At 46.3% G+C, this 14,082-nt stretch overlaps 1 protein-coding gene across 1 annotated transcript; it reads right to left on the bottom strand.

Moving 5' to 3' along the window:
* Window positions 1-577: 577 nt before the first annotated feature.
* Window positions 578-13,986, bottom strand: heg1 (heart development protein with EGF-like domains 1). The gene is made up of 12 exons (XM_023837763.2): window positions 13,557-13,986; window positions 6,519-7,952; window positions 6,209-6,331; window positions 5,918-6,009; window positions 5,219-5,274; window positions 4,832-4,992; window positions 3,534-3,668; window positions 3,199-3,241; window positions 3,081-3,118; window positions 2,511-2,598; window positions 2,070-2,247; window positions 578-1,465 (listed from the first exon to the last, which is right to left on the bottom strand). The coding sequence occupies exons 1-12, from the start codon at window positions 13,798-13,800 to the stop codon at window positions 1,358-1,360; spliced, it is 2,700 nt and encodes an 899-aa protein (XP_023693531.2). The 5' UTR covers window positions 13,801-13,986; the 3' UTR covers window positions 578-1,357.
* Between the last annotated feature and the right edge of the window lie 96 nt (window positions 13,987-14,082).

Below are 14,082 nucleotides of genomic sequence, written 5' to 3'. Positions count from 1 at the left end.
TTAACAGCACTGAGGCAGAACTTTACTGACCTATAACCATTTTCTGAAACCCCTTGTCCTGTTGAAGGTTTGGGGGGTCTGGGTGCAAGACAAGGATCAACCCAGGATCCCATCGCACACCATTCTGTCACACACGCACACCTATGGGCAGTTTAGCAACTCCAATTAATCTCACCATGTTTTTGGATGGGGGGGGGGGGGGGGGCACAGTACCCCTGTGGAAACTCCATGACAACATGGGGAGAACATGCAAACTCTACACACAGAGCCATGGGAGAGGTTCAAACCCTGGTCCCAGAGGTTTGAGGCGAAAGTGCTAAACACTGGGCCACCCCCCATCACTGAACTACAAAACATATATAAATTGATGGAAAAAGGGGTTGTGAGTGAAAATTACATTTCTTACCACCGGGAGCGCTGTTCTTAGAACATCCTAGAGACATCTCCAACTCCCAAACCGAGAGTATGCTTATCAGAACATCTGAGCTAAACAAATCATTCTGGGCTTCAACCTCCGCCATCCACCCCTTCAGTGAATATAACTACTTTTTAGAAAGACCAACTTGAATCATTCAGCTGCAACAACAGCGTTTTCATTTTAATTGTCTAAATATGCAGGTCTGACTACAACGCCAGAAATAAGACAATTCATATTTCAAGGAGCAAAATAATTATAAAAAGACTCTCCAGCTAAAATATATGACCAGGTACAAATATAATACACCTTAGAAATATGTTCCTTATAGTGCGATACGCGGGCACAGAGACCGGGGCATGCCAGTCATGCTGGATGCCATGTGGTTACAACAGGAGTAACCCGAGCAGGAGCGGAGGGCCCTGCTCCTTCAGGACCAGCGTGAGCAAGAAACATGGAGAGGAGTGAGTGACGTTCACCGGAAGCAGCAAATAGGAGCCCCCCCTGGCGTGGGCGGGCTTGGACCCAATGTCAGAGTGGTTAAAGTCCGATTCGCCACAACCACTCACCACGTAGCTTAGGAAGTATATCGAATAAAATGTCTTTTTGAATCATTGAGAAGTGATTATTTACCCCAGATACATGGTCCGTTTCGGCTGCAACGCACTAGAGGGACATTAAAGGGCAGTACACCTTTTAAAGGGTTTGACCACATGGCTTGTGGCAGCTGTCACAACAGAGGCACGGTGTGCGTTACCACGGCAACTCACAGTGGCCGTCCACATCCCCCGCTAGGTCCAGCTATGCTCTGCTACGCAAAACGACGACTTCCTTTTAAAAATCCACTTCTTCACAAACGCAGGCTGCCGAACCATGGGAACACTTATGACTGGCCCACGGGTTTATGGCGTTAGTAGTGGTCTGATCGTCGCCCCGCCCCTTTCAGAAGTAGTCCCGCCTGCGTGTGTCGTCGCTGATGAAGGAGGGGTTCCATTGCGCCGGGTAAATGCAGGACTGGCGGGACGGCCACTCCGGGTGCCTCAGGGGAGCCTGCGAGAGACACACATCCAGACGTCACACGCCAATACAGCCATCACAGGCGTCTTTAGTGACAGTCACTGTTACCCGTCAACTGCTTCACTCATAAAATCTACAGTTGCTAAGCTACTGTCTCTAGGCTACAACAGCAGATCCCATCCAAGGACTGGTGACACGAGTGTCCCCACTTAACAAACAGGTAACATTAGGAACAACACACAGTGATGCAGTGTAACATGCAGAGTGACACAATGTAACAGGTAACACAAAAAATGACAGTGTAACATGAGTGACATACTATAGCACTCAGTGTAGAAAGTGCATAACGCACGGAATAACACACAACGTAACACGTGTAACATACGGGTCAAACACAGGCAACATACAGAGTGAAATGCAAATCACAATGAAGGAATTTAAGTTGCATTTTCTCAGTGTAACATATTTGGCTCAAATGCCTAAAGAAAGAGGAGCCATATAAGCCCACACAGATGTGCTGGGGGGGGGGTCATCCCTATGGATGCATGTTTACTGATGCATAACAGAAATGCAGCCCCAGTCCCCCCCCAGCCAGACAAACAGATGGTGGGGGTGACACGGGAGACAGGGCACATACAGTGTAGTAAATGTCAGTCATCTGCAGGAGGTTCTTTGTGCTCCCGTTCTCCTGCATCTCGATGGCTTCCCTGCCCCACTCCACCGACACCCGGTTGCCTTTCGGGTACTCGGGGTAGGAGCACATCTGCAGGTCCCCGCTCTTGAAAATGATCTTATTGATGTCGTTTTTGTCCTTCCTGAAGACCACAAAAGCCAGACAGACTGCTTACTGTCTGTTTCACCAGGTCTGATGGATAACGAGTGCATTAAAGATGGACGAATGGAAAAAATGTCTGTATGGTTTGATGGATGGATGGATGGATGGATGAAACAGATTCGGGAATTCACTTGGCCTTCGTGTTTAATAATATGTAATACAGTAAATGGGGGTAAATTATGAGTTGAGATACCAGCCTGACCGGACAGTGCCGCCTGGTACCGCCGTAAAGTGCAGGTGTACCTGCAGCAGGTGACGATGAGAGCGATGACCAAGATGAGGAGCAGGCCCCCACCGGCTGGGGATACCACCACCGCAATCAGCTTGTAAACTGAAGAAGGAGGACCACTTCAGCGTCATGCCAGCCCAGCAGAGGGCATCGCTCATGGCTCCAGGTGTTAGTCGCTATGCTGCTACGTTACCCGCCAGAAGGATATCTCATAATGCTTTACATTAACTGCACCTACATAATGCCTTTATAATGCATTCATAGAACATTCATAAGCAGCATGTAAGTATATCTTAACATCCTATTGTACCTCAACAGCTTTAATATACATAATAACAAACATAATCATATAATGTTTGTTATTAATGTATATTAAAACTGTTATAAGGTATGTTAGGATATTAGGGTATACTCACACCCTGTTTATGAATGCATTATAAAGGCATTATGAAGGTGCAGTTAATGTTAAGTGTTACCGATTATTTTACACATATCAAAAGTATCAATGCCATGTCTAAACGTTAAACGTTATCGACAGACAGCACAGCCCCCCGCCCCGGCTGTGCGTTTCGGCCTCTACTCACAATTTTCACAGTTGAATCCCCCAAATCCAAACATGCACCTGGAACATCAGCAGAACAGCAGGTGAGACATGGAAATGATGTTTCTGTTGTGACTCTGAAGCATTTAGAGAAAACTTACGGAACACAGGTGCCATTTTCCAGTTTAAAACCGTCACCACATTCTGCAAATATGAAAGAGTTGGGGAGAAGAATTAAATTTCCAATCTTCATCCAAGAAATCCTTGATAAAGATGATGATGGATTTAAGTAAATAATAAATATCTTATTCTACAAGCAGTGTAGCATGTCAGACAGGTGTTAAACTATAAAATCTACAAAATCAAAATTTCATATTTTGTTTAAATATAGCAAGCAAAGTAAAATAATTAGTAAAATTTTTTAAAAAGAAAAGAAGGAGCAGAAAAGCAGCAGACAGGCAGTTCTTAAGCACTACGCCCCCTACAGCCCGCATACCTCTGCAGGACAGGTCGTCTCTGCTGTGTTTGAAGTATCCATCACGGCACTGGCAGATAGCGACGCCACTGGCATCCTCACATTTGGTCCGATCCGTGTCACACTGCATCGACTGCGCCTGGCACAGAGACTGGCCTGCAGAGGGCGACAGAGAGGGGTGAGCTGGAACATCGCCTGCGCCTGGCACAGAGACTGGTCTGCAGAGGGCGACGGAGAGCGGTGAGCTGGAACATCGCCTGCCCTCGAACCCGCAATGAAGACACGACTCTGTGGGGATCACGTTCTACTGGCAGGTCAAGTGGCAGTGGTCAGGTGACTGATCAGGTGATCAGGTAGAGCTGAACTGCCACCAACAGAAGTGTATGTGTGTAGAGTCAGCAGCCGGTGCAGAGTGATTGTGGAGAGCTGACAGTCATCATGGGAGACACCAATGTCTGAGCTCTTTGATTATGTTTTTATTTTTATATGATTTTTAATTTTCATTTGAAATCCAGATTAGTTTTACACGTAGTTAGTTTTCGGTATGGTTCCATTAGTTTCTGTTAGTTTTTATGTTAAAGATATATTTCTATTTAGTTTTCTATATTATATAGTTTCACCTTAAGTTTTAGTAATTTTGTTTCTATATAGATTTTTTTATGTGGTTGACCCTTCATGAATATACAGTGTGCATTACACATACACATTACCAATACCCTCAAATGGGCAAAACATATTTCAGGTATTACTAGTGGTAATAAAAGATAAACAAATCATTACTTAAGCCAAATAGTACTTAAAAACTGTGATGGGACACATTTAACACTTTTATTTTGTTTAAAGTAGTTAAGGAAGCCGTATTTACAGTTCTTGTTCAGTTGTAGATTTTTATGTTATTTTTGTTACATTAATTCAGTTTGCAAAAATGTTTTTTCATAATGTTAGTTTTCGTTAATGATAACAGCCCTGGGACACAGACACAGTCACACACACACACACACACAGACACACACAGACACGCACAGTCCTGTACTCATGTCTTTGTAGGGACCATCTATTCATTTTTTTGGGCAAAACCCCAATCTCAACAAGGACATCCTTAACCCCTAGCCAGCCCTAACCTTAACTATAAGTAGCAATCATTAGTCTTTTGCCATTGTTAGTTTTTTGATTGCAGTTATAGATTTTTATAAAGTTGAACTTCCCCTTGTGGGGACAAAAAAATATCAAAATGACATGTTTTTAATGTATATCTGACCCAGACACACACACAGATACAGACACAGATACAGACACAGACACGGACAGACACACTGTACCTCTGTAGGAGACCCTGGCACCCAGCAGCCGGCCGCAATGGGTCCCCCCCCGGCTGCAGTTGCCCAAGAAGGTCCGGATGGCGGTGACCACGTCCGGACGCGTCACCGTCGCCCCCATGGAGAACATGCTGACGGCGGCGATGTGCATTGGCTGCGTGCCGCTGGGGGGTGCAGGGACACACTGTCACTTAGCGCTACAGGGGACCTGAGCAGGGCTTTAGCTCTCAGAAGACGTCCTGCCACAGTCTTTGCCCACACATGACGTCGACACATTCATGCAGCCATAATAACCACACAAGAGGCTGCGGGAGATTAAACTGACAGAGCTTATTGCCCGAAAGCAGCTCATGAAAAATGGTGGAAGTGAGGGGACACAGGAACTCTTACTTCTTCCTGAGTGTGGATCGGCTGTAACCCTTCAGAGCGGCCAGTGAAGAATTGAGCTGAAAAGACACATACTTTCACCAACAAAGAACCATCCGGAAGCCGATATCACAATTAAAAATGAAATATTTAAAAACAGCCAATCATGATGACACCCATAAACTGATTCCTCTCTATAATTCAGGACCAGCCACTAAAGGGGGTTTTCATCTCCCAACTACTTTAACTGATCAATTTTAATACACACACACACACACACACACACACACATGCAGGGTAAACATCTTTATGGGGACCGCTCATTCATTTCAATGGGAAAAATGCTAATGCTAACTATGACAACCTTAACCCCTACCCTGCCCTAACCATAACCATAAGTAACCTAACAAAATACAAGAGTTTTTGCATTTTTAGTTTTTTCATAGCAGTCACCGATTTTTATAAAATAGAGTTTTCCCTTATGGGGACCAGGAAACCGGTCCCCATAAGGGAACAAAAATGGATATTTATCACGTTATGGGGACATTATGTCCCCATAAGGATAGGTAAACCCGCTCGCACACACTCACACACACACAGACACACACATACACACTCTTACACACATACACACACAGACACACACACTCTCACACACATACACACACACACACACTCACACACAAATACCCCCAAGAGCAGGGAGCACATCAAAACTCTCACCAGCTGCAGGATTTCTCTCTGGATTTCATGAAGTCCAGCACTGCTGCTGAAGCTCATGTTTGAGAAACTGAAAGTACCCAGGAAGGTCTTGGCTGTAGAGAAGAGTGAAAAACCCTGAGTCTGACAGTAGGGGGCAGCCTGTACAGATTGTCATTCTACACGGTTCAAACACACTGCATGAGTGACATTAATTGACAATACAGACAATACAGAAGATCACGCTGCAGATTAATTCCAGCCTCAAATACTAATGTCATGATCCCTCCTGTCCAGCAGGGTGCGCTGTCTCACCCTGGGTGCAGGTCCGGCTGTTCTCAAGGTCGAAACCCAGGGGGCACTCGCAGCTGAAGGACCCTCGCGTGTTTACGCACATGGAGCCCGAGGGACAGGGCCCAGCCACACACTCGTCCACGTCTGGGCCGGAACACACGGCAGGGGTAGGTCAGGAGAGAGAACATGCAGAAGGGGAGAGAATCTTTTTATAGATCAAACATCTGCATAAAACTCAAGAACCTACAACAGATGGCAAGAATACAAACACGCGTCGCTATTGGTCCTGTGTGGATGAATTTACGCTCATAACTAAGCGCTAAAGTTGTACCTGCCGGCTCAGTCAGTTTCTTGGGCGTTTTTGCAGTAGTTATCTGGCCTCCGGTCGTCCTCCTCTCTTCAAAGCCCCTTGTGGTGTGAGCGGCGGTCGGCCCCACGGGGTCTGTGCGCCTGTACATCAGCGTAGTGGCTTGGCTAGGCTGGGTCGTTCCTCTAGACGGGACAGTGCTGCCGTCCAGGCCGGAGGTGACAGTGGTACCCTTAGAGGTGTGAGATGATGTTCCCCCCGTCCTGGAAGGTGGGAGGTCTTGAGGGGTGGAGCCCCTGGTTTGAAACACCTCGGTTGCTGGTACGGTGGCACGCGTGGTGGGCAGAGTCCGGGCCTGTGCTGTGGTGCTTGGCGCACTCTGTGTTGGTGGGAGGGAGACAGGACCAGGGGGAGTTGACCTGTAGGTGGTTCCTTCACCTAACTGTGACCCGTGCGTCACCATTGAGTCAGTGCCAGGTGGTGCCCCTGTGGTCTTTTCCGGCTGCTCTGGCTCCGTGGTATGGGGGCCCTGACTGGACAGGACTTTTGTCAGGGAACGATCCGCAGTCGTATTTAAGTCTTTAACCACAGGGGGCGCTTCTGTTGAAGCCACGTTACCTGTAGTATTATGAATGGTCTCCGTTTCATTGTTGCCGTGGGTGTAGGGATCCCCGGTGAACGGCTCCGTAGTGATGTCCGTCTCTCCGGCTAAAGTGTCCGACCTCTCGTTCTCTAGGTGAGACGTGTTGGTCATGCTGTCCTCTGTGGACAGATCAGGAGGCATAGAAGAGACAGCAAGACTGGATTCGGTACGAGTTGTTCCACTTTTGGATGGTTGGTTGAACTGGGTCACGTTTGCGTTCTCTGCGCTATCATCAGACATAGGCAGCGAAGAATTTAGGAGGCCGATGGTCTCTGAAGACACCTGCGAGTGATCCATGTGCCCTGTCCCGTTCAGAGGTGTACCAGCCATGGTGTGATGGCTATATACTGTAGTGTCCAACTGGCCAGACTCAGAGGAGGAAATCACATCTGTCAAGTCCTGGCTAGCAGTGCTCAATTCCCCAGAGAAGGGCTGGGAAGAATTCTGGGAAGAGGCTTGGGAAGAGGGTTGGAAAAAAGTTGGGGAGGAGCTGTCAGAGGAAGTTTGGTGAGGGGATTGTTGAGTCCTTGGAGAAGTTTGGGAGGATTGCTGGGAGGTGGTTTGTGACCCTCGAGCAGATGTCTGGGAGATGGTCCTGGTGGATGTTTGATATGTCTGGGAAAAGGTCTGAGAGGAGACCTCTGAGGAGTTTGATTCCTGGGTGTAAGCAGAGGTGCTGTCGGTGATCACGGACAGGAGGGTCCTCTCTCCGGCTCGGCTAATTGTAGAGAATATGTAGGTACTGGCGGTCTGCGAGTGAGACTCCCAGCCTTCCGTATCCATGGTAACACTGCCGGGCATGTTGTGATTGGGGACTGGAAACAAAGGGGACAGTATTGGTCAGTTCGTAGGAATACAAACAAAAGGAGTTGTGTGGGAAGAGTCATGACTTTGGGTACACTGAAAAACATGATTATACTGAGTTTACATGGGTATCTTGTGCAAAGGAAAATATTTAGGCTTTTACTACCTGTGTTTAAACTCATACAATACAATGATATATGTATACACACTTTGCCATTCTCAGTTTCAGCACTGGCACAATCAATGTACAGTATCTATTTACTCAGTTTTGATTGCTTACAGTACCCAATATCTGCCACTAGAGGGCATCTGGCAACTCACCCCCGCCACCGACGCCCCAGACCTTAACCAACTGCGGAAGTGCAGATCATGGGTGGGGAATAACTGGCAGTCAGGTCTGTCTAAGCTAACAAAAGCCTGGACCCTAAATATGGAGGCGACCCAGAGCTGAGGGAATTGGGGTTTCCTTCCTAAAGCTGACCTTGCAAAAGGCCACGTTAAAAAATTTGCCACAGAGCAAATCTCAGTTCATTCAGAGGCAACAACACAATATAGGGCATTAGACCAATTCCATGGTTTTTGTCAAGAATGGTCAGATATACAGCCACAGGAATAATTAAGAGACCACTGTATATTTTTAAACAAATCTGCATTTTTAAATCCTGGTTTAATCCTGGTTCTGCTGGCAGAAGGCTATGCCAAGCAGCAGGTTACTTCCAGGTCCAAAATTTCTAAGAACACAGTACAGAATAAGGTGAAGCAGGAGACACTGGGAATGACCAGAAACCAGCCAGGTAGAGGGCAGAAGCGACATTCTAATGCCAGAGATGACGGTCAACTAACCCAGCAGTTTTTCATGAATCATAGGATGACATCAAGTGACCTTCCAAAGGAATGGGAAACATTAAGTGCAGGTGTGAGGTGCACTGCTAGGACAGTGTGTATCAGGCTCCTGGAAGCAGGACTGAGGTCCCATAAAGCCAGGAAGAAGCCCTTCATTAATGAGAAACAGGGAAGAACCAGGCTGCAGTTTGCAAAAATATGTATGTGCTGGGGTCTCTTAATTTTTTCTGCGGCGGTATATTTGCGTTAACTGATACTTTCCAAAAATGAGACCTTTGAGCCAAAGCTATAGAGTATCAAGCACTGAGGCTGCACACATAAAATGAATTTCAACCAGTATACATTCGGTCATTTTTTTTTTTCTGTTAACAGTGGGCAAAAAGCTGCAATGCTCATAATGCAATCCGTTGTCTCATGCCACACAAACAACAAATGCAGCCTTGTTGGCACTGTGAGTATACCACTGTGGACGGAGCTACACTCTTATTTGAGGAGTGCAGTATCGAGAGGTATGAGGGTTAAAGTCTGGTCCAGAAGATAAGGCACAACAAGAGGCAAAGTTCAGACTGAATGCCAAGGCTAGACGTGATTATCCTGAACCCCCAAAAACAGCCAGATGTTTGTAGGTAAGAATCATAGCTGGACACACACTATATAAACAGGTGATGCACCGATTGTATCGGCCCAGTACTGATATTGGCCGATGGATAAAAATGAGCCGATATTTAACGCCGATAATTCCCTTTAAAATGGTGACCCATAATGCTTTGCACACCCACATACTAAACTGATAAAAAATGTCTGTTGTGTGAAATTATTTTAATGTTAGTGAAAATGATGCTAGAAATGCATTTGACAAAACATTACTCGGCTGAAATTTCACGAGGAGGACCTACTGATATACATTTCACCACAACAAATTTTTATTGCTTACCTTAAGGCAAGACAGTGAACAAAATGAAGTGTTTCTGGTAAACAAATTCGTTCCGGTAAAGAAGGCTGCAGTACTGCCAAATAACACAAATCTGTCAGTAACACAAGGGTTTGATAGCAAAAGAAAATTCTGTGCCGACAGAGCAAAATCAAAAGACATCCTATTATAAACGAAATATTGTCGTTTATCACACTTGATGATTGTTCGATCCCCAGAGCCAACAGCCTTCTGGGTTGATTTCACCTGTCGTTATTACTGTATAATATTTGGGGCAGTGGTGGCTTGATGGTTAGGGAAGTGTACTTGTAATTGAAAGATTGCAGGTTCAAATCCCCGACCAGCAAGGCACCACTGAGGTACCCCGAGCAAGGTACCACCCCCAAGCACTGCTCCCCGGGCGCTGAATTAGCTGCCCCCTGCTATGTCACGAAAGTCACATATGGATTAACCCCCCCCTACACCTGGGGTCCTGGGGTGCAGTGGGGGAGGGAAGACTCTCATGTCAGAAAAAAGCACCAGTTTGCTCCTTTGAGGATGCAGTTACTTGTCACTGGGGCTGTACCCACCAGAGTCTGCCAATCGTACCCTAGCTCTGGCTAAATGTACCTTTTAGTCTAATTTAAGGTACAGAAATGGACTCTGAGGAACATTTCTGTACCATTGGGGTAAGAAACCTGTAGCAGGCCTGGACCCTTTGTTCTGACAGTGTATGTTCCTGATATCTCAGGTTTTTAAGGTCACATGTGCTGACAGTCTGCACAGCTCTGCGGCCTCAACTGTTCCAGAATGTTCCAGCCAGATCCTCCATGCCTTCCCTGTCCCCGATCCGGTCCGGTCCGCCATCTGGGCCAGGATCTCAAGGCGCTGTTTCTCCCGGCTGGGATTGTTTCCTTTACGACTGTTTTTCTGCAGAACCGCCCTTTCAAACACACGGGTCACGAACTCGTGACAACAATCTTAACCGACCACTTTCCTCCCTTGTCTAAAAACCCCACCATGGCACACCCATTGTGTGAGACAATGGTGCTCCGGGACTCAGGGAATGTGTTTTGGTCTGATAGGTTTCCATCCCCTTACATGGCCCTTCCCACGACTGGGCGGCACTCCAGCACTGTGCCGGGGCAGCTGACTGCAGCTTCCCACACGGTTAGACCAACGCGAACCACAAGGTGACATGAAGACAGTGAAGCAGCCTGTTCCTCAAGGCCGTGACGATGGCCTGCTGTCTCAGTGAAATGCACAAACACGCACAATGCGTATATTAATCCAGGACATTTTGCATATTTTATACTTGACCACGTTCCCATTTAGGAGGGAAGATGTTTCTCTGGGACCCGTTAGATAACAATAAATACAGGCTTAAAGAGAGCCAGGATCTGTTTACCTTTAAGCCTGCACATTCTTCCTATTCAAAAAGACTGGTTTTATATCTTACAGAAATCCAGCTAGTAATCAGTCACCTTTCTGACTGCCTGCTATTTTTACTGCGCCATCTCCCCAAAAGTACTGTGACTAATTTGGGTTTATATACAGGCAGCAATTCTTCACTCTTTCTGCAGGACCATCATTGGGGATCCACTGACATCCCCCTTCCCGCTAACGGTTACGAGACCCCACATGACATCCCGGCTGCGGCGTGGAGGAAGCACAGGCCACTGGCTCCTGGTGCTGACCTCTCACTGCACTCGGGCTCTGTAATCAGACACAGAGTAAGGTGCTCCGCCGTGCCAAAACGCAGCCCCGCCAGCCGGCCAGCCAAACTGACACTGTGTGCATGTTTTTAAACTCACTCTCCTCCACCCCTCTTCTGTTAGCACTTGCTATAAACCGTTTTCATTTTGTCTCCATGTTTTCACAGCCAGTCCTGCGGCCTGTCTGTCTGCTCCTCATATCAGGCACTTTCTGTTCAATGCTCTACGTTACGTTCGGAACCATCTGGATGAAAGCAAGGGGAGGGAAACTCCAAAGAGTCTTTTACCGACTGCGGAGGTAAAACAGACACAGCTGAAATGCTGTCATGGAGAAGATTATGCGATATTCAGGCTGGTATCGATAAACATAAAACATCAACCCAAGAAATATCTGACCCACTTAATGCTGTATACTGATACTGGAACAAATGATAAGTATTAAAGCGCTTTCCAACAAATAAAATCAATCAATCAATCAATAAATCAATAAACTAATAAATGCAAACAAAATGAACATGAAATCCCCATAAGAAAGTAAAAATAAAATTGAGATTTTTGAGTTAAATTAGAACACAAAAAATATTTCTTCTTATTTTTATTATTATTGTTGTTGTTGTCAATAATAATAATAATAATAAGAAGAAGAAGAAGAAGAAGAAGAGGAATATTTAATGCCACCTCATGTTCTGAAGTTTGAAACCAGCAGCGGCAAGAAAATAACTTTTCTGAAACATATTGAAGGTTATTGGGGTTATTGGGGTTATTGCGGTTATTGGGGTTATTGGGGTTATTGCGGTTATCGGGGTTATTGCGGTTACTGGGGTTATTAAGGTTATTGGGGTTATTACGGTTATCGGGGTTATTGCGGTTATTGGGGTTACTGGGGTTATTAAGGTTATTGGGGTTATTGCGGTTATCGGGGTTATTGCGGTTATCGGGGTTATTGCGGTTATTGGGGTTATTGGGGTTATTAAGGTTATCGGGGTTATTGCGGTTATTGCGGTTATTGGGGTTATTACGGTTATCGGGGTTATTGCGGTTATTGGGGTTACTGGGGTTATTAAGGTTATTGGGGTTATTACGGTTATCGGGGTTATTGCGGTTATTGGGGTTACTGGGGTTATTAAGGTTATTGGGGTTATTGCGGTTATTGGGGTTACTGGGGTTATTAAGGTTATTGGGGTTATTAAGGTTATTGGGGTTATTAAGGTTATTGGGGTTATTGCGGTTATTGGGGTTATTGCACATGAGGAGTGCTAACTGTCTGACACTGGGCTGCATGCAGGGCTCCTCCCTGTGATCTGGCTAGAGGGAGCAGGAAACCCTCAGGCTCCCGAAGAGGCCTGAGATAATCCTGCCACTAACTGCTAACACTAACTGCCAGAGAGGACCCACTAACTGCCTGTTATCCAGCTCCTCCAGGATATTTAAGTTCCCAGACAATCTGAGGCAGACTTGATTTCCAAAAACAGTGGCGGTAAGCGCAAGAGACTCATTACAAAAACGCCAGGCTGTAGTTACAGACTTAAAGCTGATACTGTTTTACGATACTCACTATGAGTGCAGTCTGAATACGTGCTTTAACTATGGTAGGGTTTTAAGACTCAATAATGGCTTATGAACAACAGCACCACATATTAGTTCATACTGTAAATGTCATCAAAATTAGACCTATATAAAGATATGAGATCTGTTTTTGGGATAATCAGCAGTTATCAGGTTTTAAATTTAAGATGTATAAGTTACTATATATATGTGTGTGTGTGTGTGTGTGTGTACACAAACACACACACCTGGAGAACGTCAGTTAACCAGGTTAAAGTTAACGCTGGATATATCAACTTCACTTTTTGTTTCATTATTGCAGGCAGCATGGCATAAAGCTATGTATTTATTTTTAATTCTGTAACATTTTTGTAACATTAAATGAAGCTCGTGTCGCATGTGTTACGATAGGTCAGGGCAGGTCAAAAGGCATTTTAAAAATAGATACTTCCATCATTGCTACTGAGGGAGGTGCACCTCTTACACAACGGATTATTTGTTCAAAGCAGTTTACTATATCTGAGACTTAAGTAACGAGCCCCGTTACGGTTTACATAACAGTCGCAGCAGGACCACATACCCTGCCCGTGGAGACCCCTTACCCGCGTTGGTGTCTGTACGTGGTTCCCGCTCCTTCGGCAGGACGGGGACGGAGTCTGTACGTCGCCCCTCAGTGCCGCCCGTCCCAAAACTCACAAACTCCGCCAGCGACGAGGCGGCCGTCCACTCAGCGTGGCCGGAGCCGGTGCTTGCGGTATACGATCCAGCACACGGAGTTTCCAAAAGAGCCAGAAGCACCATGAGCAGGAGGCGGCTGATGCCTCCGAGAAAGCAGGTTTCCATCATGCTGGGCAGGAATAGGCGGCGGCGATTTCAACCCAAATAAATAAAACCGCAGACCGTTCAGGGCCACCATCTGAAAGCGTTTGCTTTAACAGCCGTTCATGTGAAAAGCATCGCAGACATGCCCAGCTCCATCGGAGGCGACGAGGCTCTGATCTGGTGAAGAAGCGCTGCCCGACACAAACAGGAGCACATAGCAGCACATCCGAAATGCGGGACTCCTCCCACGGCCTCCGAGACCGTGGACACCACCCTATTCCGCCTCGGCACGGCGTATCCCCCCGC

The sequence above is a fragment of the Paramormyrops kingsleyae genome, chromosome 16 (genome assembly GCF_048594095.1).
Source record: "Paramormyrops kingsleyae isolate MSU_618 chromosome 16, PKINGS_0.4, whole genome shotgun sequence".
In the NCBI taxonomy this organism is placed as follows: domain Eukaryota; kingdom Metazoa; phylum Chordata; class Actinopteri; order Osteoglossiformes; family Mormyridae; genus Paramormyrops; species Paramormyrops kingsleyae.
This window is presented reverse-complemented; position numbering and strand designations above follow the sequence as displayed.